Raw genomic sequence first — 25,414 nt, forward strand, 5'->3', positions numbered from 1 at the left:
CTCAGTTCCCCAAAACGTAGGGATGACCATTTGGCACAGATAAATGGCTTAAGTTCATAGACCTCAAGCCTTAAGTTAACTGCTGAAGCCAATGTCTTATAGGATACAGGCCTGTAGATTCCTTCCATTACTGCTGAATAAAATAAATACTAAAGCTAGCCCTATGGGCTACACATCCAGTAGAAATACAGACTCTAATTCTACCCAATTCCCTTTCCATCATGGGTCAAATTCAGTCCTTCTCTAAACAGGTGCAATGCTGTACTTACTGAATATAAATTCAGCTCTCCCATTCTCCAATATTTGCCTTTTCTTTCCACTCCTATGTTTAATAGGTGGACATGGGAGATGGCTGACTTCCTTTCCACCCTCACTTGTAATCTCATTTGGCTAAAGAAATTCACAGAATTTAGAAATAAGAAGTTACCTGGTTTTATTTAACAGAGTATTACACTCACTGTTTCACTATTTCAAATTCCCTTTGAACATCTAATGTTATCAGATATGATATTTTAACCATTCTTTTCCTTTTTTAAAAAGGAAAATGCACATTACAATAAAACACGGTAGTGACAGACAGTCTGGGATAGTCCCCAGCAGATTCAAGTACAAGAACAGAACATTCTGAAACAATTCTTTCACATTGTGCAAAATCTCTCTTCAGTGCACTGTACTGTGAACACAGATAAGTAGGCGGACATCTGATTTACCAGTTCAACCAATCCACAGCAGGAACATCCAAAAGAAAGGCATGCAGTATTTAAATAGGGCATCAGGACAGCAATGTGGCAATATGTTGCCATTACAAATAATCCACAATGTGTTATGCATTATGGGAAGTGGCTCCCCCAGCTCTAGAATTATGCAACACTGTTTGGATGTTAAGTCCACTCTTCTCATCACTAAGTTAACTAAAAAATCAAAAACAAAAAAGAAGAATGTTGATCCAGAAGTATTCCTGGCTATGTCTCACTAGCCAATAGGTGAGCTCTTTCTTCATTTGTGCCCAGAGGGATCTGCAAATTGGATCTGTTCGAGAAGGCAAGGAAGGAAAAAGGGAAACAGTTTGATAGAGCTTCTGGATACTTTTGCATACATAATGCTAGCATTATTTAACAAAAACAAAAACCAACAACAACAACAAAAAAACACCCCAAAACAGAAGCAAGTGCATCTGTGCCCCCAGAAATGTTTCAAGTCTCTTTAATTACAAGGCTGATAGTGTGAAAAAACAAAAGTATGGTTGAAAAAAAATCTGTATTTTTCTTAATGAAAATCTTTAAAACCTGGTTTGAAATGGATGTAAATAAAAGTCTCACAGTACCTCCTTCTTCTTCGTAAGGCCTCTATGATATAGAATATTCCAATAGCTAGTCCCTTTAAAGAAACGGCCATCAATTATTACAGTTGTAATATTTGTGTAATATTTTACAGTTGCAGTCTGTAATAAAAGCAACAAGCAAGAATACTAGCTTTACTTACACTTAAGAACGCCCATCCTCCTTGTATGGCGGCAGCCCATTCAAACCCCAGCCTCTCATTTAGGTATCCACCTAATGTTGGTCCTACAAAAGCTCTAAATATATCAAAGAGAAGTAGTATGGGTACCTTAAAGAAGAGATTACAAAGGTCACAGATTCTTTATTACAATACTGTTGAGACAAGAGGTTTCAGATCTATAGCTAATGTACAGATGGCACAGGTTGCCCCGGTACAGGAGGTGACTGACACAGGGACTCTGTCACTGTAGTCCATGCACCAAACTCAGATTTAGTGGAGGGGGAAAAAAGCCTCAAAATAAAAACAAGCCTGTTTTCAAACTTGGGGCCCATTGACTCCTGAGCTCATGCAGAGTCCCACCGATTTCAATGGGACCATGCACAGGCCTGTGCTAGAACTCAATGCAGGAGTGGGGCCTTGTGTTTAAAATTAGCCTACAGGTGTCCAGTTTTCTGGGGTGCTGAGCATCTTACAAGGGTCATTGACTTCAATGTGAATAGAACAGTACTGAAAGTACGGTGCAGTGTCATTCTCATGCAGTAGCACACATTCCTGTCTGTTTACAATTGACTTCACTTCTTGTGAAGTTAATGGAAAACAGAGAGGGAGGTAACTCCGTGTGGTTTCACTGTCCAAGATTGAGTCAACATATTAATATTTTTTATTATTTGTATTGATGTAGTGCCTAGAGGTCCAGGCCCATTGTGTTAGGCCCCCTTGACAGATGGTCTCTGCACCAAAGACTCAGGGGTGCTGCAACTAGGGGTGCTGGCAGCATGGCTGCACCTCTGGGCTTGAAATGGTTTCCATTATATGCCGGGTTTAGAGTTTTGTTCAATGGCTCTCAACACCCCCACTGTACAAAGTGTTCCAATGCCACTGCCAACAGCTTAAAATGTAAGTGTAAGCTGAGAGAACAGATAGATACAAACAGATGGGGGAAGTACACTGTAGCACTGAAACAGGTATCATTTGTGTAGCCAACACTAGTCACAAAACACCAGCAGCCTAGTTCTTGTCAGTGGTTTGTAACCCACCCATGCCGGGAGGCCCATAATAGAACTGTGAAGCAGAGACCATTTTAAAAAGCTGCTTCAATTTACACAACTTAAAGACGCATTTAGTAACAGGAGAGGACTGGTGTGAGTGACCTTGAACTGCACATATTTGTACTACGTCCACCAGGCTCTTGATGAACTCCCAGCATTGTTCTCAACTGTCCAGCACTAAGCAGGAAAGCCAGCATTTCAGTCACTTAGAAGAGAGAATCCCATCAGCTGCCAATACTGATGATAAAGTGGGACAGACTCAAATCCTGGTAAATGCTGCCCAAATGGGGCATTCTGAAGGGGTCCTGAGAGCTGAGGAAACTGAGGCAGGATATTGGAGAGCCTTATTTAGCCAGTAGGGGGCACTGCAGAGCAAGCAGGCCCTTTTACACACTTAAGCAGCCCAGCAACTTTAGGACCGAAATACAAGAAGTTTATAGACACTCACTGTGTACCTACCCAAGTGACCACATTGCACTGAAGAGCCCAGACACCAGTCCCAACACACTTAACCCCTCCTCGAATCCATTCTCACTGGAGAAAGACAGACAGGTTATTTCCACTAAGTACACGGCTTGCCTTTTAAAGTGCTCCCTGACTGGGAAATACATTAACGCGCACACAAGTGCATCCAGCACAGAGAAGCCTCTCTGCAAAGAGAATCCACAGCTTTCTACCCCTTGTCTTGCCTATTAAGCCACCTGGCACCACCTCCCTGGGAGAAGGAAGATAAGGACAATGCTAAGTGGAATTCCCAGCACTACAGTGTCACCACCATTGGCAGTGCGATAACTGGATTTCTCTGTCATACACAGTCGGTCTTGTGGGGCATAGGAGAAGGAAAGCTGACAGATGGGTCTGAAAAAGGATTCCAAGGAGAAATGCACTTTGGCTAAACATGGAACCAAGAGGATCTCAGCCCACTATGGCCAAGCAGCATGAGTGATGGGAAACTGTATTTAAAGTAATCCTGAATCCTGCTGATAGAACTGTTGCTGTAGGGTCTCCCAGAAAGCTAATTATATTTGCAGGATATTAACCTTTCCAGTGAGCTGAAATAAAGTCACTTTAATAGATATATACACATCAGTCTTGTGGCTTGCTATGCAAACCACCAAAACCAGCTGGACTCCATGACTCTAATGAGGTCATCAGACCCCCTTACCAATAAGTAAAATTCAAAAGTGCTTAGGTGATGTAGAAGCCCAGATCTCTCTTTAAAAAAAGAAAAAGAAAAGAAAAAAGAAAGAAAGAAAGAAAGAAAGGACACTTGAAAAAGTGACTTTGGCTATTTTGAAATTTTTACCCAACATTTCAGACTCAGATCAACAATTAATTACTCTCCCCCCCTCAAAGAATGAAATGGTAGTTGAAAATTGTTTGACCAGCTTCTAAGTAGTAGTAGTAATTAAAGTTGTGATAGACAGGATTACTTACTAAGCACAATGCAGCATCTCAGGGAACAGTGGGATACCAGACATCCCAAGGGAAAAGCCAGTCAAAACCAGCATTAGGACAAACATCCAGAGTGTGCTGCAAAATAAGCATTTAAAGAAGTTTTACACCATTCCTTTCCAATAAAGCTTTATTTAGGACTGTTATACCGGCTCTCCATGATTCAGAGACTAGTTTTCCCTTCAAAGCATCATTAGCTGTCTGAAAAATGGTCTTTGTGAAAAAATAAAGAATTCTGTGATTCCATGTTCATTGAATCAAAGATTTCCTTATGCAAGGAAATATACAGAGAATGGTTTTACCAACTGCTGACCCTGCAAATTCATTCTGGGATTGTTAAGTTCAAGTTACACCAGTGTAGATATAGAAAAGGGAAAAAACCCTATGCGTGCAGGTCTACAGTACAGGGCTAAGTCAACCTAAGTTACGCAACTCCAGCTACATGAATAACATAGTTGGAATTGACGTACCTTAAGTCGACTTATTGCGGTGTCTACACCACGCTGGGTCAACAGGAGAAACTCTTCCATTGACTTATGCTTCTCGTTCCGGTGGAGTACCGGAGTCGACGGGAGAGCAACTGGTTGTCGATTTAACCGGTCTTCACTAGACCCTCTAGATCAACAACCCGGTGGATCAATCGCCACACGTCAATCCCCCAGTAAGTGGCGACAAGCCCCAAGTTAGTTTCCTGAAGTTTTTCCTCCACCCACCCCTCCTCCCACAAATGTTTGAAAATGGTTATGTTCTTCTTCAAAAGTTAGAAAAAGAAGGTTCTATACCTTAGCAACCCTTGCCATCAGTGTCATTTCACAAATGTAACAGAGTATATCATTTGAAGAAAACAGGGGTAGGACAGGTGGCTTTACAAAAAGAATGCAGACTGTCTTCACATTTTTTTGGCAATTATTTTCTATTGAGAGGCATTTCAATGTCATAAATATCCACGGAGAGACAGGCACTGTAGTTTTTTACCTCAGCGTAGCTAGTTGAGGTAAACAGCAAACACAGGCTATAGCATTTACCTCACATAGCTACATTGAGATAAAAAAATACATTACCTGTCTCCCCTTGGATATTACATCAAGATGGCTCTCTCAATGGGATTCCCTCCCCCCACCCTGTGAAGACATAGCCGTAGTTAGTTCTTGGGACGCATAAGCCACAAAATAATTCACTTTGCTCTCCCACAGCTATGTTGGTCCTGGAGGACTTACCAGTAATAAGAAAACTAACCTTTATTATTCTCCACCCCACACACAGACTAAAGTGAGTAGATACAACTCTGAAAAGGCTCAGTTGACAAGTATTAGATAGAGATAAAAGGTGGTAAACTGTACCTTTCAATGTGCAAGATGGGAGCCGGTCCTAACAGGAAAAAGGACAGTGCGGTCAGTAAGCCCCCAAAGACCAACAACCATTTCCTTAGGTGCTGTGAAAGAGAAATCAATGGTCTGAAGAAATCCAAACTCAACCAAACTCTTATCTGTCAAACTAGCACAAACGCAAAAATAATGTGTTTAAGGTATTTCTGGACACCTCAAACCCACCAAGGAAAGGAAGATACTTGAGACTCATTCAGATGCATTTCCCTTCCTTCAGAAGCATCTCACACCTCACACGGTGAAGTGGAGAGAGGGATTTAGAATAACTGTCTGGAGAAAGTTAATATTCTCTCCCCATCATATCACAGTACAGGTCATTAAACTCAACATTAGTTATGGTGTCACAGTATTGCCTATTCCAAGTGTAAAAAGATGCTGTAGTTATGACAAGTACCAGAGGTGAATTTAGAGTTTAGCTTGACTGCCTCAGATCCCCTAAAATCAGCTGTTAGAAGTGGCCCCTGGGGAAAGCTGTTTTACATTATAACTGGGGCTCCACAGGACCTCTGCCAGAGGAGATGCATGGAGAAACAGTGATCAGTACACTTCCTAGGTCATGCCCACTCGGTGGCAACTGCTCCATACTATGCAGATAGTATCAGGAGGCTTTCAGGAGGTGAGGGCATCTCAAGCCACTGTGCCCCCATTTGAAGCAGATTCTGCTACCAGGGGCCCAAAGCTTGGGTTCCACTAGCAGAATGATCCAAGTCCTACTTTTCTGCAGCATAAACAAAACAAAACAAGTAAGAGTGTACATATGATTCTGATGTGAGATTAATGGCTCTCACTGCTGTCAAGGAAAGTTGACAATGCACCCTCATTTTGGACATATGCCTCTGCTTTTCCAATTTTCCTGAGCCAATTAGTGACAGCCAAAAGTAGTAGAAAAGTGATATGCACTACATCAAAAAAACAGTGGACACATTTTCACTTGTGATCACATAAGGCTTGGATAAGGATCTCCAAAGATAAAAAGCTGTGTCACCAAAATCTCCTACACCATCCACATATCCTGAGCTCATTTGAAATATATTCATACAGTTAGACTGTTACTAAGAATGTGAAGATACAGTGGGCCAAAACATTTTCCTGATAGGAAAAAGACAACTTCATGATAGTTTGTTCACTGCCCCATAATCTCCTGCCACCAGCTCTACTTGAAGTAGTGAGTCAGAGGTATTCGCCCACCTAAAATCCTGCTCTATACCAGCAACATACATACATACATACACACACTTGTTCATTATGTTTACTGTATCTATTTATGGACTTATTGTAGCACCCAGTCCTTCAAAGGGATACATGCAGGTGGGCCTTTTTAGAGTTCTATTGACTTGAAGAAAATGGGACTTAGTGCAGGTGTAAGGGCCTGTGAAGAATGGGGGTCTGGGTCTATGACTTCAGAACAGAGACTTCTGGTTTTTTTACTTTGCATATTTAAATTAGCCATGAACATAGGACATTATACAAGCAATTAGAGATTGTACTTACTGGCATTTTATCACTTAGAAACCCAAGCAATGGTGAAGACAGGGAGTAGGAGAGTGCCAAACCTAGGAATACTAACCCCACATAACCAGCTGGTAATTTGAACTGTAAAATAAAATTTCACAAAAGCATGGAATTAGCAAAGTATTCCATTATCACTACATTTTAAGTTAAGTGGCTGAAGTCAATATTTTTTTTTTCTTATTTTTGTGTGAAGTATATTTTTCAATACTTGGGATATCAGCTGTAGATTTTCAGTTCCCGCCCCTATCCCACATATCTTCAGTTCATCAAGTTCCATCACTCCACTGATATACACAGTTCAAGTCTAATCTCAAAAGGAAACAGATTTGCCCCCCAATCCAGAATGCTGAAACTTAATCTGGGGTGTTTGGTATTAAGTAACTCTTGTATTTACAGCTCGGATTTTTAGTTTTGTTAACAGTGAGTATAATTCTATAGTATTTATAGCTTCCTATTTGGTGCATTTATTTTACAGCATAACTTGCCTTGAAAATACTTCTCCCCCTCCCCCCCCCTGCAATTTAAAAGCCCAAGATTTGATTTTTCTAAATAGTCAGATGAAAAGATATTCAGCACAGTGAATGGAAAGAAGAGAGGAAAGGAGTCTCACTGCAGTTGAAACAGAATGAGAAGCATTCTGAGGGCAACAAAAATGATTAGGGGTATGGAACAGCTTCCATGTAAGGAGTGATTAATAAGACGAGGACTTTTCAGCTTGGAAAAGAGACGACTAAGGGGGGGGGGGATATGATAGAGGTCTATAAAATCATGATTGGTATGGAGAAAGTAAATAAGGAAGTGAGAAGGAGTAAACAACACAAGAACTAGAGGTCACCAAATGAAATTAATAGGCAGCAGGTTTAAAAACAAACAAAAGGAAGTATTTCTTCACACAATGCACTGTCAACCTGTGGAGCACTTTGCCAGAGGATGTTCTGAAGGCCAAGACTATGACAGAGTTCAAAAAAAGAACTGGATAAACTCATGAAGGATAGGTCCATCAATATCTATTAGCCAGGATGGGCAGGGATGGTGTCCCTAGCCTCTGTTTGCCAGAAGCTGGGAATGGGCGACAGGGCATGGATCACTTGATGATTATCTGTTCTGTTCATTCCTTCTGGGGCAGCTGGCATTGACCCCTGTCAGAAGACAGGATAGTGGACTAGATGGACTTTTGGTCTGACCCAGTATGGCCATTCTTATGTAAGTTAGATTGTTGTAGCGTGAGCTTTGTTCACTTGCTATTTGAGTTTCCCTAGTTTTATAGGCCAATGCTACAATGCCATCAACAATTCACAAATTTAGATTTAAAGAGCTCAGTTAATTCAAATATTCCAGACTGGCAGCTACTGCAAAGTCTGAAAATACTCTTCTTACCCAATGACATGCAAGTGAACCCCCTGACATTCACATGCATTATCTGTACATACCTAGCCAGAGACAGGAAATGGGTAAGAATCAGCAATACAATATCAGGCTCATATAACACGGACAATAAGCACATTTGATAGAATAAGATTTATTAGAACATTAATCCAAATATTTTAAAATCAAAGTACTCCATATTGCTGAAGTCATTAACCCATCTCTTGCACATTAAGATGACTCACCTTCTCTGAAACGAACAGTGACATAGTAGGATCCAGAAAGCCTAAACACGCACTTAGTGAAAATATAGTAAAACAGAGAAATACAACTTTTGGCAGAGTAATGAGCATCCAGAATGATTCCTTGGTAGCGACTGCATCTGTTTTAAAAAAAGAAAAGAAACTGTGTTCTTTGGTACATGGGTTGTGTTTAATCCAATACGCTTATAACCCACTTTCTTGCTTCCAAGATTCAGTGTTCTCTCTCTCCCACTGCTTTGAAGGTAGTCATCTCATACACAAATTGAAGCAAAATTTAGAATGTTACAGGTCATCCTTGGACATTGTTACAAGATCAGATTTATTTACTTTTAAGCCTCCAGCTTGGAAACTAGACAAATGAAGAAAGCAATTGGAACTTAAATTTTCCTACTTAATACCTTCAGTTTAGAACAAAGTAATTGGGCAAATGCTTATTGAGTGACTAAGATGATAGAATAGACAAATATAAGAAATACAACCACTTTTCAGGTGCCATTGCGATGTTTTACATTTCTAAATTATGCTCCATGGGCCTGATCCTGCACACACTTCAATATGTGTATGGTCTCATTGTGCGTACAATGAGACTGCTATTTGCATGCATTATCATCTACAAGATCAGAGCCTACAGCTCTTTGTACAATGGACTTCCACATTGCAGAATTCCAAAGCTGCATAATTCAGAGTATTTTCATCCAAGCTATAAACATCTTCCGAAGACAGACAAATGGTTAACCAGCATATCTCATCTAACAGTAGTAAGCAGGATACAGACTCATATATATAGGTGGTGCTTCCTCTCCAATGATTTGTTATAATTGTCATCCTCTCCCTTTTGGGCTTCCTAAAAAGATTAGAGTCTTTAGCCATGCAGTTCCTCTCATCCTCCAATGTTAAATCACACCTGTACTCTTCTATTAGTTTCACCCTCCAGCAATCTGACGACTATCTTTTAACAGAGGCTGTTTATGCTAGATCAACAGATACCTTTTTCTCCCCAAAACTGGGCCATCCAAACTTGATCTAATAAAATGCAATCACAACATGAGACTTCAAAGAACTGCATGCAGATGGATTCTCTTCCACGTGTGAAATATATCTTGCATCGTGGAATGCAATACATAGGAATCCCTTTGTCCTTGGTACTGTAAGCCTCCAACTTGCTCAATAGCATGGTGAGACAAAAAGGTATATCTACGCTGCAAAAAGACCCACAACGGCGAGTCTCAGAGACTGGGTCAGCTACTTGGACTTGTGCTACTTGGCTAAAAATAGCAGTGTAGACATTCCTGCTCAGGCAGGAGTGGGGGCTCTGAGACCCTTCAGAGCCAGTCTCCAGCCTAAGCAGGAACAGCTACACTGCTATTTTTAGCCCAGTAGCGCAAGCCCAAGTCACAGTTGATCCAGGCTCTGAGACTCACTGCTGTGGGGTTTGTTTGTTTTTCTGTGTAGACGTACCCTAAGACAACTTATTGTTTAAAAGTCCCAAAGAGACACGTCATGTAGAAAAATCTCACTTCATTTCAATGCAACAGAGAAAGCTAGTGTTTACAGGGATGGACACAAGAGATGAGATTCATTCCAAGCCACGTGCATGCATGATTTTTAGTTATGTTCAACAAGGACCTGATCCTGCACCATTAAAATCAATTGCAGTTTTGCCACAGACTTCTTGTGCTTGATCCAGCTCCAGGGATCTCATAAGGATAGCTACATACATGAGAAATTAAAGGGTTTTACTAGAGTGAGTATGTATCTATCCATCCATCTCAAATTTGAAATATTGAACAAAGGAAGTGGAAGGAAAGGAGCCTACCGTATTTTGGTAAGAGGTACATGTTCAGAGGCACCAGGATCAGCACTAAGCATCCTAGCACTATGAAAGGGACTTCATAGCCAAAGGACTGATACAAAAAGCCACCTATAGGTGGGCCCAGCACTAGTCCAAGCCCTGTAAAAATTTCAAGACTGCCCTAAGGGGGGGAGGGAGCAAAGGAGGAGGAGGAGAGAAAGAGAACAAAGGTTAGTAGATCATTAGTAGGTCATTGATCAAGAGCTAGAACAAATCATAACCATAAACCAAAATCTTTACATGCAAGGACAGCAAAGGGAGACTGAAAAGTTGTCTGGTTAAAAGCTAAGTGAGCTTTTAAGAGGAAGACCTAATGTACTGCTTACTTTCTCAGTCTTAGCCACTCACATGATGCCTAATGTACTCAGTTCCTGGGGCAAAACATCTCCAATGCTGTTCCATATACCCAATACATCTGCAAAGAGGCCAGCAATGAAGTGACTATGAAGTTTCCCAAATACAAAATTACATTAGAACCTGAAGGGGAGAACTTAGTAAGCATATTGCAATGAATCATCATTAAGTCACCTCTTTGGGGCTTGGGTGAAAGATGCCTTAAATTAAATAACTTTTCTACCTACATACAATTGGTCAAGTTTAGCCCCTTCAACTATCTAATGAAGTCTATCAAGCTACAACAGAGATATGTTTGCCCCATTAAGTTTGGTTTCTTTTATCGGATGCAACCTCAAAGAACAGGATGAAGGGGGACCTACATGGACTTCATCTCCTCCTGTTATAGTACCATTAGTCCCCATTGCCAACATATGTTACATCATTTGATCAGCTTATATTTAGAGCATGGATTTTTCCTGAAAAAGAGTATTTAGCCATAATATCCACTGGGAAGTGATAGAACAGTGACAAGAAAGCTCACATAAGGGTATGTCTACACTAGAAAGATGTACTGCTTGCACTATACGGGCAGTGCTTTCACCAGTATAGTTATTCCTATGCAGGAAAGAGAATAACTACACTGGTAGAACTCACCTTTATACTAGTATACCTGTGTCCACATGAGGGCTTTTACTAGTATAACTATTTTTGATGTAAAAAAGCTACTCATAATTAAAATACTGGTAAAACTTAAATGCATACCAGACTTAAGTCCCCCCGCCTTTTGATCTCTTTTGAGTTAATTTGTTTAATGGGGGGGGGTTCTTTTGTTTTGTTTTTTATGTCACAATGCTATAATGTCTGTGTGGCAGTCTACTTCTGTGATTCTAGCTGCTAGCACAGGAAACGATGATTCTAGTTATTTTTCACAGACATCACATATGCCATTCTGTTATCTCTCATGGAGGAACAAGATTGACAGGTGCCAGAGACCCAAGTTCAACAAGTCCATCTTTAAGTACCTTCATGACCTGGGGCCTTGCATAGGGAAATGGAGGATTTGATCTTGTCAAAATGTTTTTTTCCCCCGCAATTAAACTTTTATTTAGCCCTCCATCCTCCCCTGCGCTTCAGCTCTCCCCCACTTCCCCAAACAAAACAAAAAATATTACTTCTAATTAAACAGCAGCACCAGTTCCTACTCCAAGTCTCCAGCCATACCCACTTCTTAGATCCCTCCTTCCATTGCTACTGGCTTGCCGTTTTTAAAGCTAGGGGACAGCATTAGTATCATGCAGGATTTGGTCAGCACTCCCTCCCTTCTGTCTCTTCCTAGTGAAGCCATCACCAATGCAGCTGGACACAACAGCATGGGGCACTTTGTAACAGTCCCACTAGAATTGATGAACCTTAGAAGAAAAAAGCCCAGCTGTGATGGTTAAACTCTTCACTGAAGTCTCTGGTTAAAACAGATTGATTCTTAAGCAGAAAGCTGTATGACAAGCCAGGCCATTTCCCTTTGTCATGTTATGTCATATGGCATACGCCATGTCATAATGGAATTCAATTTTCATGAAGACTAGATTAAGTGATTGCATTTTTAAAAAGCTTTCAAGTTGTACATTGTCTGTCAGTATCCCACCCATGTTTCAAACAACACTAGCAAATGGATCACAACAAGAATATATTAAAAATCCCTCCTCAACTAATCCTCAGAAAGTCATAAAGACTTTTTATTTTCTTACACTCCTGCATAAGTTACTGACTGAGCTCAGTTTTACATCCTCATTCCTTCCATTGTTCCAGGACCTGCATAACTTTTGTTGCACCTGAATCATGTTTATTCCTTTAGGCATTTAGCATTTTAATTTAAATTAGAGATTTATTTATTTTTTAAGCTGGAGGAGCATATGGTAGACACTTGACGCCAGCTGTAGGGTTACAGTGGCTCTTTGGTACACAAAATGCATAAAGATGTATGAGCGTCATTAAAACACTTATTCCGGACATTTGGCTATAATGTGTAGTTCTGTACATACCATTACTGTAGCTATATTATTGGGAAAAACCTTTGCAAGAATAGAAAATGAAGCTGTCACTGCTGCAGCAAAGCCTATGGCATCCATCGCTCTAACCAGAAAACACAAGCCAATGAATACTGGTCCATCAGGTGCTTTGTCCAACAAACTGAAAGAACAAGGAAATAAATGAAATTTAGCAAAATAAAAACCAAAATCCTTAAAATACAACTGTAAGGTAAACTCCTGACGTCTTCTAGAGACAGCATGGTCCAGTGGTCAAAGCACAGGGCAAGTCTCTTGCCTTCTGTGAAATGGGAATCTCTCTTACCTACCTATCACATATGTATAACATCATATAATGAAAGAGTTTGACAAGTTTAGACACCTAGCAGCCAATGGTAAGAAGCTCACCTCCACTTTTATTCCCAGTTGCTGTGAAAGGTGCTGTCTCTGGACCTTGCTTAGGGACTCCAGCTTTTTTGTATGTGCTTATGACTAGTATATATTTGATATATTAAAAGCTCCAATATCTCTGGGTATGTCTAACTGCATTATAAACCCAGTCTCAGACCCAGGCTTGAGTCCTTACTCCATTCTTCTGTACCATCCACACAAAAATATTCTGACTTGAGTCAGTAAGCTCTCAGGACCTGGGTTTTAGGACCCACCAAGGGGGGCTGTGTGTGGTGGGGTATACGAGTGAGCCCAAGCCCTGCTGTGACTCAGGTCCAAGCCTTGTCTTTTGGCAGCATGGATACAGCTCAATCCTGGTCCCCTAACTTGTGGCTAAAGAGTCTGTCACCACTATACCATCATCCTCTGGACCTGTTTCTCTCAGACCTTCATGTCCAAAACTACCCACTCAGTTCCCAGGCATTGGAAGCAATCCTTCCTTTCCATGCTGACCGTTGAACTGGGTTCAACTATCTCCTGTGTTCACTATGCCCAGCAACAAGAAGCAGCTGGTTGTATTAATATACATGGAATAAATGGGTCAAAGGTGTTAGCATAACACCGTCATTGTTTAACAATGAAATAGCATAAAACAAGGTTCGGGACTTGGGATACAAAGACTTTAGCCTCCTTAGAACCACAGCAAACACATCATTAAATATCCTTTTAATCTTTTGTTAAAGATACAGAAAAGGAAAAACAGTTAAAGCATTTGAAATGTAAAGTATTAAATACGGCTTTCATTTTAACAACATCCCTTGTCCCCTTTCCCTGTAGAGAGTTTTCAGAAGAAAAAACAAAAAAACTACATGTTTGACAGTCTCTTTGATGGTATTAAAGACAGCAATAACTGTCCTTTTGGGGGAAAAGAGAAGAAGTTAGGAAATCTCCAGCCCTTCTTACCTAACTTCTTGTCTTTTCCCCCTAATGGACAGTTATTGCTGTCTTTGATACCATTGACGAGACTGTCAAACAAGGGGTCTTTTTCTTCTAAAATTGGACTTCAACAGCAGCAATGAGCTGAGATGGGCTGGAGATTTCCTCATTGCTGCTGCTGAAGTCCAATTTTAGAAGAAAAAGACCCCTTGTTTGACAGTCTCGTCAATGGTATCAAAGATGGTATAACAGTCATCCCAAGTGGCGTTTGGAATTCAGCTAGAGCTGGCAGGGATAGCAATGTCACCTGGATCCCCCTCTCTCAGGCCCATTCTAGTCAGGACACCTCTCAGGATCAGGAAGGCCAAGGGCTCTAGGAGATTATGGGGGGGCAGCTACGATGGTGAAGCTCACTGCAATAGTGTCTATCTATTCTTTGTCTGTATTTTTGTTGTTTCAGACTTTCCCCACACACACAAAAAAAAAAATTTAAGGACCCCAAAAAGAGTGATGGGTGGACTAGCCTCTACCCTTATTATTTTGTTCACCAATTAGGCCTAATATCTGAAATACCAATTTTGTTATATTAACTTCACATCTCCTGTTCATAAGACAAGAATAATTTCAACAGTCTTTGAATTATATCAACGTGGCCTTTGTGGTTTAGGCTAATTGAGCTTGTCTGTCTGGTTCTCTTGCACTCGTTACAACATTTGTTAGAACAGGTTACCGTGACATCATATGAATTTACACTCACTTTTTACAGTTAAAACTCACAATTAGGGTAAATTTCTGGGCCCATTTATCACAACAAGCCCCACACTACGTGCACTGCTAGGTGGCCATGGGAACACAGCCAGATTCTGGTTAATCTCTGGTGTGAGGCGAACAAGATACGGTTCCAGGCACCAGCCGAGCAAACAAGATGTCTGACTTCAGCAAGAGTACCAGAAATGATCACGTGTCCCAGGAAATGTTCAGAAGTGTGCGGCGTTGGGGATCCACCAGACGTCTGGTCAATGCAGAGAGAGACTCAATCAGCTCAAGACCAGCCACTGCAAAGTCAGAGATGACAGCCCACCTCTGGGAACTCCCTGCCTCTTCTACGAGGCCTTTGGCAGGGTAAAGGGTGCTGAGCTGACCACTGAGCCCATGGTGGTGCATGACAATCTGCTTAACAGGGATGGCATCCTTATAACCCCCAACTCTCAGACAGCATCAAAGGAGAGCCAGCATCCACTGGATCAAGCTCAGAAAGTGACTCTCTGGTACTTACAATGGGTCCCTGAAGAGGCTTTGCGACCAGAGCAGACACAGCACATTCAGAGATGCCGTTTGAGGATAGCCCAGAGGAACACCCCGCAGCAGCAAAAGCAGAGAAGGTAGTAGTAGTGCCAGAGCCTGGTAAGTTTCTGACCCCATCTTTGTTATTAATATATGGATGGGATAGATTTTCAGCTTATGCCCCAATGAAAATTATTACAACAAGCCAGGGGTAGCAGCATATATCAACTAATGGTGGAAGGCCTGCCAGAACCATTGTGTCACCCCACCACCTGGAATTCAAAATGAATACTGGGAAGCGAAGACAAACATTACACAAGCAGTTATGATTCAATTTTTACTTGATAATGATGCTGTCACAAAGATGTGTGGGTATGTTAAAATTAAAAGCCTTACACATAGACTTTTCTGGGGCTGCTAACAGGGAGTTTCGCAAGGGAGTTCTCCAGGTGAAGGAGGAGCAAATACAACACCCTTGGGGTAAGTGACAGTCTGTAGTGTGTGTTTGTTTGTGTATGGGGGTTACTCGCTGTGTGCTGAGCTTGTGTTTGTCCATCTGTTTGTTTGTTTGAAGGACCGTGTGCTGTGGCTGGCAGTTGGAAGCTGTGAGCTTCAAAGGAAGGTTTGAAAGCTAGAAGCCTCTGTTAATTGGCTGAGCCTTACTCAGTGGGCAGGGCTATCAAGCAGGCCAGGGCTTTATAAAGCAGTGCACAAGCGACCAGGGAGCTTTGCAAACGGGGGCTGCTAACAGGGAGTTTCGCAAGGGAGTTTGGAAGGGGAGCGGGAAGGGGGCAAGGGCCCCTTGCTGTTGTTTTTGCTGTAAAACCTATAAACTAAACTACAATCCAAACTTCTTGCTTTAAACAACCCCTTCATTAACTAGAAGACAATGCAGGCAGACACCCAGCAGCAGAGTGGGGGCTATCCAGTTTATTGCACTGAGTGCGGCATGTATGATTACCTGCCCTGTGGGCTAGTGGCGTATGTGTGCAAGCGGTGCAAGGAGCTCCTGGCTCTCAGAGACCGCGTATGGGCTTTGGAGGCCAGGGTGGCGGAACTGGAGGAGCTAAGGGAGGCAGAGAGGTATGGTGATGAGGCTTTCCGGGACACTGTAGAATTGTCCCACCTCCGGTCAGACAGCCCCTGCGCTGTTGAGGAGGATGAAAGGCCCAGGGAAGCAGAGCAGTCTACGGGAGCAGAGGGAAACCTTCCCATAGTTGGGACCCTCCTTCCAGATGGTGTTGGGGTATCCTCTCTCCCTCCGGGGGAGGGAACTCCAGTTACTAGGAAAAGGTGGATGTTAGCAGGGCCGGCTCCAGGAACCAGCCGAGCAAGCTGGTGCTTGGGGCGGCAGCTTGTAGGAGATGGCATTCCGCCTAATCCTAGGGCGGCACGGCCGCTTCCCCCCCCCCATTCCGGCTGCCCTGTAGGGGGCGGCGGCGTGGAGGATGGGAGCGCCCTGCAGCAAGCCCGGCAGGGCAGCCCATGTCCTTCCCTCCCAGCCGACCGGAGCAGTGCGGAGCCCTCCCGGCAGGAGGCACGGCGGGAGGGGCCACGTGGCAGCGCCCCGCTGAAGCCCTGGCTGCCCCCCTTCTCTCTCTCCCTCTGCTTCCCCCCCGCTAGCCGGGGCACATCTGCAAGGCAGGGAATGCCCCTGCACCCTGGCTCTGGCCACGCCACAGGGGTTTTTTTTTTTTCCCCTTTGCTTTGCTGTTCTGGCTGCTGCGGTTTTTGTTTGTTTGTTTGGGGCGGCCAGAAAGCCAGAGCCGGCCCTGGGTGTTAGTAATGGGAGATTTGATAATTAGAAACATAGATAGCTGGGTTTGTGATGACCGGGAGAACCATATGGTGACTTGCCTGCCTGGTGCGAAGGTTGCAGATCTCTCGAGGCATCTAGACAGACTTATGTGTAGTACTGGGGAGGAGTCAGTGGTCATGGTACATGTAGGTACCAGTGACATAGGGAAGGGTAGGAGAGACATCCTGGAGACCAAATTTAGGCTGCTAGGGAAGAGACTGAAATCCAGGACCTCTATGGTGGCATTCTCAGAAATGCTCCCAATTCCACATGTAGGGCCAGGTAGGCAGGCAGAGCTTCAGAGTCTCAATGCGTGGATGAGACGCTGGTGTAGAGAGGAGGGGTTTAGATTCATTAAGAACTGGGGAAACATTTGGGATGGGGGGAGCCTATACAGGAGAGATGGGCTCCACCTAAACCAAAGTGGAACCAGACTGCTGGCACTAAACATTAAAAAGGTCGTAGAGCAGTTTTGAAACTAGGAGATGGGGGAAAGCCGACTGCTGCAGAGGAGCATGTGGATCGGACAGAGACTTCTCTTAGAGGAGAGTCTATTGATAGAGATTTTCTAGGTTATAGTCAGGAACAGAGGATGGAAGAGGATAACGTAAAGGCCAGATCAGATGAGAAACATTCACATAAAGAATCTGACACATCAGAAAAGGGCAGACAAATAAACAGTGACAAGTTTTTAAAGTGCTTATACACAAATGCTAGAAATCTAAATAATAAGATGGGTGAACTAGAGTGCCTCGTGATAAAGGAGGATATTGATATAATAGGCATCACAAAAACCTGGTGGACTGAGGACAATCAATGGGACACAATCATTCCGGGGTACAAAAATATATCGGAAGGACAGAAAAGGTCGTGTGGGGGGTGAGGGAGGGGAGTGGCACTATATGTGAAAGAAAATGTAGAATTAAATGAAGTAAAAATCTTAAGTGAAGCCACATGTTCCATAGAATCTCTATGGATAGTAATTTCATGCTCCAATAAGAATATAACATTAGGGATCTATTATCGACCACCTGACCAGGACAATCATAGTGATGATGAAATGCAAAGGGAAATTAGAGAGGCTATCAAAATAAAGAACTCAATAATAATGGGGGATTTCAATTATCCCCATATTGACTGAGTACATGTCACCTCCGGATGAAATGCAGAGACAAAATTTCTTGATACTTTAAATGATTGCTTCTTGGAGCAGCTGGTATGGGAACCCACAAGGGAAGAGGCAACTCTGGATTTAGTCCTGAGTGGAGCAAGGAGCTGGTCCAACAGGTAATAATAACAGGACCGCTTGGAAATAGTGACCATAATATAACAACATTTAACATCCCTGTGGTAGGAAGAACATCTCAACAGCCCAACACTATGGCATTTAAATTTCAAAAAGGGGAACTATGCAAAAATGAGGGGGTTAGTTAAACAGAAATTAAAAGGTACAGTGACTAAAGTGAAATCCCTGCAAGCTGCATGGGCGCTTTTTAAAGACACCATAATAGAGGCCCAACTTAAATGTATACTCCAAATTAAGAAACACAGTAAAAAAATTTTTAAAAAAAGAGCCACCGTGGCTTAACAACTATGTAAAAGAAGCAGTAAGAGATAAAAAAGACTTCCTTTAAAAAGTGGAAGTCAAATCCTAGTGAGGTAAATAGAAAGGAGCATAACCACTGCCAAAGTAAGTGTAAAAATGTAATCAGAAAAGCCAAAGAGGAGTTTGAAGAACATCTAGCCAAAAACTCAAAAGGTAAAAACAAAATGTTTTTTAAGTACATCAGAAGCAGGAAGCCTGCTAAACAACCAGTGGGGCCCCTCGATGATAGAGATAGAAAAGGAGCGCTTAAAGATGATAAAGTCATTGCGGAGAAACTAAACGAATTCTTTGCTTCAGTCTTCACGGCTGAGGATGTTAGGGAGGTTCCCAAACCTGAGCCGGCTTTTGTAGGTGACAAATCTGAGGAACTGTCACAGATTAAAGTGTCATGAGAGGAGGTTTTGGAATTAATTGATAAACTTAACAGTAACAAGTCACCAGGACCAGATGGCATCCACCCAAGAGTTCTGAAAGAACTCAAATGTGAAATTGCAGAACTATTAACTAGTGTTTGTAACCTGTCCTTTAAATCGGCTTCTGTACCCAATGACTGGAAGATAGCTAATGTAACGCCAATATTTAAAAAGGGCTCTAGAGGGGATGTTGGCAATTACAGACCGGTAAGTCTGACGTCGGTACCGGGCAAATTAGTCGAAACAATAGTAAAGAATAAAATAATCAGACACATAGAAGAACATAAATTGTTGGGAAAAAGTCAACATGGTTTTTCTAAAGGGAAATTGTGTCTTACTAATCTATTAGAGTTCTTTGAAGGGGTCAACAAACATGTGGAAAAGGGGGATCCAGTGGACATAGTGTACTTAGATTTCCAGAAAGCCTTTGACAAGGTCCCTCACCAAAGGCTCTTATGTATATTAAGTTGTCATGGGATAAAAGGGAAGGTCCTTTCATGGATTGAGAACTGGTTAAAAAGACAGGGAACAAAGGGTAGGAATTAGTGGTAAATTCTCAGAATGGAGAGGGGTAACTAGTGGTGTTCCCCAAAGGTCAGTCATAGGACCAATCCTATTCAACTTATTCATAAATGATCTGGAGAAAGGGGTAAAAAGTGAGGTGGCAAAGTTTGCAGATGATACTAAACTGCTCAAGATAGTTAAGACCAAAGCAGCCTGTGAAGAACTTCAAAAAGATCTCACAAAACTAAGTGATTTGGCAACAAAATGGCAAATGAAATTTAATGTGGATAAATGTAAAGTAATGCACATTGGAAAAAATAACCCCAACTACACATACAATATGATGGGGGCTAATTTAGCTACGACAAATCTGGAAAAAGATCTTGGAGTCATCGTGGATAGTTCTCTGAAGATGTCCACGCAGTGTGCAGAGGCGGTCAAAAAAGCAAACAGGATGTTAGGAATCATTAAAAAGGGGATAGAGAATAATACAGAGAATATATTATTGCCCTTATATAAATCGATGGTACGCCCTCATCTTGAATATTGCGTACAGATGTGGTCTCCTCATCTCAAAAAAAGATATACTGACACTAGAAAAGGTTCAGAGAAGGGCAACTAAAATGATTAGGGGTTTGGAGAGGGAGTGAGGATAGATTAAAGAGGCTAGGACTTTTCAGCTTGGAAAGGAAGAGACTAAGGGGGGGATATGATAGAGGTATATAAAATCATGAGTGATGTGGAGAAAGTAGATAAGGAAAAGTTATTTACTTATTCCCATAATACAAGAACTAGGGGTCACCAAATGAAGTTAATAGGCAGCAGGTTTAAAACAAATAAAAGGAAGTTCTTCTTCACACAGCGCACAGTCAACTTGTGGAACTCCTTACCTGAGGAAGTTGTGAACGCTAGGACTATAACAGCGTTTAAAAGAGAACTGGATAAATTCATGGAGGTTAAATCCATTAATGGCTATTAGCCACGATGGGTAAGGAATGGTGTCCCTAGACTCTGTTTGTCAGAGAGGGTGGAGATGGATGGCAGGAGAGAGATCACTTGATCATTACCTGTTAGGTTCACTCCCTCTGGGGCACCTGGCATTGGCCACTGTCGGTAGAAAGGATACTGGGCTAGATGGACCTTTGGTCTGACCCAGTACGGCCGTTCTTATGTTCACACCATACAAATCAGACCAGGATGAGCTGCGTATCCAATTACTATAATGGGGGTATATAATCCATTGGTGCCATATTAACAGTCTGAAATACACTGGGGGAAGTTGTATGTAGTCCATGGCTGCCATATTAGGAGTCCAGAAATGCGGTGGAGAGGGGGACACTTTGAAGTCCCATGTTACACAAGTATGATCCCAGGGGAATGGGGTGGGGGTGGGGGGTGTTATTTAGGTGATGTATATCCTATAATAAGTCTGGCCTGTCCCTGGGGTCTCTATACCCTCCACGGATGATGTATTAGGAGTCCAAGTTGTCCAGTATGTAGTCCATAGAGTCTGTATTGTAAGTCCAAGCTACACCAGGGTCTCTGCCCAAACGCAGGGCACTTTCCGGGGGGGCTGCAATACATCTGCAGGATAACAGCATCCTATTGATTTGCCCATGAATTTTCACCCAATCCCATTTGCTGAGGATTGCAAACTTTCCTGAAGCAGGAACTCCAAATGGGTGGTAACATTTCAGGGGAAAGGCTTATTAAATAGGGCTCCTCTGTAGATCACTAGACCCCTCCTCTTGTAGATTGCTGGTCAGTCACGATAAGCCTAAAAGCTCTTTAGCATACACAGCTGGCTTGTCCCCAGTACCTTGAAAGACAAGATAACACCTCTGGCAATTCTTGAATGTCAAAGGTATGTCCTACAGAAAGTGGACAGCCTAAGAGGATTATAAAACCAGGCAGAGTAAGCCATGGTAAACTGTCTCCTCCCCCACACCCCATAAGGGGAAAATGGTCTGTTAATTTTATAATTTAAATTGATCTTGTAAATTGGACTTTGTTGTAATGTGACACTGCTTTCTACTCCGCTCTCAGCAGTGTCGGAGAACTGAATGTTATCCGAATATAATAAAGCCAGAGTATCATTTTTTGATCTTGAGATTCCAGATGAAGTCAAACTATTTTTTTTAATTACTCAGACAATAATGTGTTTTTTCATTTGGCTTGGCATGCCCTTCCACCTCTGCAGGGCTACCATACCCAACCATGAGTCTTGTGGAGGGGGCACACACTCCTATCGGTCAATGAAACAAGTACATAAAGAATGATGGACATCCTGAATAAGGCCAGTCAGCAACTTCAATACCAATGGTCAGGTTCAGACAAAAAGATGCCACACCGGAGTGAGGAGAGATTGTGTTCCAGAAATTGCACTGCCAAACTGCACTTGAGAGAGGAAAATAGAAGTAACTGGTTGAGAGACTGCTTGTGTCCATGATGGTGAGACTGCAGCCTCCAACTCCAGCCCGTCCTGTTCCAGCCCCATTCCATGAGTCCCCTCCATGGTGCAGTGTTCCCATGCCAGAGAACTGCACAATTCTGTGGTTGGTGGCCCATGCCACAAGGAATAAACATTACGTGGAGAGGACAAGTGTACCCTGTTCACTCCTCCACTCTGGTGCAGCAGGGGCCAGTGCACGCAGCACATACTAGAAGGGCTAAAGAGCAGAGGGACACAGGCCACTCAGAATTAGTGAAAGAGAGCTTGGAGTGTTTTATATGTAGTCCGTTATTAGATGCATGTCTAGAAATAAAGTGATTTTATTTCCACACAGATGTAGAGTCATGAGAACGGTTTATCATCTTTACTAAAGCTGACCTACGTGGCGATCCACAAACAGTAGGTTAAAACACATGCCTATTTTATACAATAAAGATAAAAAATGTACAACAATATATTCCACTGCATCCATAAGTTCAAATTCATAAGAACCACCACCTCTGGTGGGATGTGTGAATAGAACCCATCTCCCAACAGATAGTATTTCGCTCACCGTTTATATTGGGAAGCACTTACGTTCACACATGAGTTATTCACCCTCATCGTTGGAGCTGTGCAAGCCCACAATGTGGTCACAAAAAACCATCCCTGATTTCCATTGCATATAGGGATCCTGCTCCAGTTAGGACAGGTGCACTTTTGGGGTCTGTGTACCAGTCAAGGAATCCAGCAGGATCCTGAGTTCACTGCTGTTGGAATGGCTCAACTTAGTCCTCACAGACATTATGCAGAATGCAGCAGGTCACAATAATATTGATAACTTCGTCATTCATATGGTTCTGCAAAGAGCACCAACAGGATTTCAATCCACCAAACACATTCAACTACACAGTCTACAGCTACTGAGAGTGTAATTAGCCTTCTTTTGCCAGACCCTCTGACATCAGGGTATGGTTTTAAATGTCATGGCAAAGGAGGGTACAACACAGGGTCCCCCAGTGGGAACAGTTACCCATTTATAACATCACTTTGTGGGAAGAGTGTCCCAGACTGTCTATGAAGAAAAAGTCCCAATCTATGGAAAACCCTGGCATTACACACTTTGCCAGTACAGCCCATGTTAGAGTCCATCAATTGGTCATTGTGTTCAACCAGGTACTGCACAGTAACGGAGCAGAATTCTTTGTGGTTTGTGCGTTCAAAATGCTCCTTGAGGAGGGCTAACTAAAGGCACAAGTGCCATCTATGCCCACAGCACACAGTTTTGAAAAGCCCATTTTCTCAACAGCAGCAATTATTTCAGGGACTTTGATTTATTCAAAGGTTAATGGGCATATAAACAGTTCTGATGGCAGCAGTTTGTGGGGCAAACACAAACACAAAACTGGATAGCTATAGACCTATAGCAGTCAGGGATAGCCAGCTACCAGATGGCTATAGGAACCTGCTTCTGGACTGGCATGGCCTCCCTCATGTATGCATCCGGACACTGCAGGGTCAAGACAAGCTGTTCACAAAGCTCCAGATACATCATCTGCTTCATGTGAAAGTTCTGGAGCCACTGCTGGGCATCCTAGGTCTGCATGATGATGTAATCCCACCAGTCTGGTGCTTCTGGAGCAGGGCCATGAGCATAATCTACATATGGGGAAATCTGTGGCTATAGCAAGAGTCATGAGCAACGGTCACCAGTTGGGATCTGCTACATCTGTTTTTTATAAGTCCCTCTGGTAGGACAAAAATGGCTGCCAAGATGTCCACCAGTGTCGCATAGATGCTCTGCTCATGGTGTGAAAGTGCAAACTTGACAAGTTCTTCCAAAGGCACTTCATCCATCTTGGTGGCTCCAGTTGCTAGGAGTGTGTAGACCCAAAGATGGCTCCACTGCGTGTGTTGGCAGGCTGAGACAACTTCTGGTCAAGTGCCATGGAATGGACAGTCAAGTTTTGATACTCCATGAACTAAGGCCTAGAGTGGCTACAGCTAGTGTTTTCCCCAGGAATTGAAATGGGGGGGAAGTGTTTGAATTTACAGGGTGGGTGAGGGCCGATGATGGTGGGTTGTATGGCATCATAGTAAAAATTGCAAAATATTTCGTGACCATTTTATTAGATTTAACTCATGTTTAAAAAAAAAAATCAATTAAAAATTGGCTACTCAAACCTTGTATGAAGCACTACATCTACATCCTTCTTGATTTCTTGTTGTAAGTTTTCACAACTCTGTTAATGAATGAATGCAGTGCATTTGAGAAGTTCACCTTTGGTGGACTCTCACAGGTCCAGTCTTTCTGTTGATATGCTCATTAGTTCATTCACATGATCAGATAGAAGGCGACTTCTTTCAGAACACAAAATTTCTATTCAATGAAGGGAAAAAATCATTCAACTGTAGCTGTTGTGACTGGGAGTAGCAAGAGATGAATTCCTACTTTTTTCATCCCAGGCAACATAGCACAAAGATTGGGTCAAGCCACTAGCGATGATAAAGAAGTTGAAGTTAAATCTTCATTCATTCATCTTATGATATTCCACTCTAGGTTCAAATTCTCTATTCTGTCCTGATCACATGGCAGCCCCATTTCTGATAGTGCCCCACTCCATTCAACTGTCAGTGTTTTATAAGACGGGCATCTGTAAAAAGCTACATAGAGGCTGAGGACAATCCAGAAGTAGCTGTTGTAGATTTGTAAGAATCAAGTCTGTATACTTTTTCAGCTGGTTTAAACACATCTTGTCCTCCTCACTTAAGGATTCAATACAAGTGCCTTCATTAGTCAACTTCTGGAATGAAGTCTTTGCTTCTTCCAGTAGGTTATCAATGTATCACTCTGATTGATCCAAATGTAGCTTCTATTGCTGGACAAAGGTCTACTATTGTTGTAGCAGATGCCCAGATGGCATTATTTAATGACCCAAGTGATTTCAATAATAGACTTACAAAAGAGAGAATGGCGATAGTCTTCTCTGACCATAGTAGCAAAAGTAGTCCACCAGCCTCGCCATTTAGATCCGTCCTATCTTGCTAGATACTTTCCAAAGCCAGTAATAACCGTTGCAGTAATTTTAAGACAACAGCCAGAGGTCATTCATGAGAAAACCAGCTGGTATTCCCAGATTGGACTAATTTGAATCTCAGTCCCCATGTATTTATTTTTTCCAAGACAGTCAGTCTTTCTGGACTTTTTTTTTTTTTTTTTTTAAAAGCAAAAGTATAAAGACTACATTAAATTTATGGCTTTTTAAATGTCTTTTGAAGATTCTACAGCTGGTACTAGTGCTTGGAGTAGA

At 42.3% G+C, this 25,414-nt stretch overlaps 1 protein-coding gene across 3 annotated transcripts in view; it reads right to left on the minus strand.

Annotated features, from left to right (window-relative positions):
- Nucleotides 1–408: 408 nt before the first annotated feature.
- The window catches only part of SLC18B1 (solute carrier family 18 member B1), a 125,836-nt gene continuing 100,830 nt past the window's right edge, over nt 409–25,414 (minus strand). For all 3 annotated transcript variants that reach the window (XM_065588663.1, XM_005280294.4, XM_005280295.4), the window contains exons 5-14: nt 12,757–12,904; nt 10,346–10,502; nt 8,512–8,648; nt 6,881–6,982; nt 5,345–5,436; nt 3,987–4,082; nt 3,009–3,083; nt 1,483–1,576; nt 1,325–1,377; nt 409–1,029 (exon numbers count right to left, since the gene is read on the minus strand). In XM_065588663.1, coding sequence (XP_065444735.1) covers nt 963–1,029; nt 1,325–1,377; nt 1,483–1,576; nt 3,009–3,083; nt 3,987–4,082; nt 5,345–5,436; nt 6,881–6,982; nt 8,512–8,648; nt 10,346–10,502; nt 12,757–12,904 — 1,021 coding nt within the window. In that variant the 3' untranslated portion in view covers nt 409–962. The remainder of the gene's footprint in view (nt 1,030–1,324; nt 1,378–1,482; nt 1,577–3,008; nt 3,084–3,986; nt 4,083–5,344; nt 5,437–6,880; nt 6,983–8,511; nt 8,649–10,345; nt 10,503–12,756; nt 12,905–25,414) is intronic.

This window comes from Chrysemys picta, chromosome 3, assembly GCF_011386835.1.
Source record: "Chrysemys picta bellii isolate R12L10 chromosome 3, ASM1138683v2, whole genome shotgun sequence".
NCBI lineage: Eukaryota > Metazoa > Chordata > Testudines > Emydidae > Chrysemys > Chrysemys picta.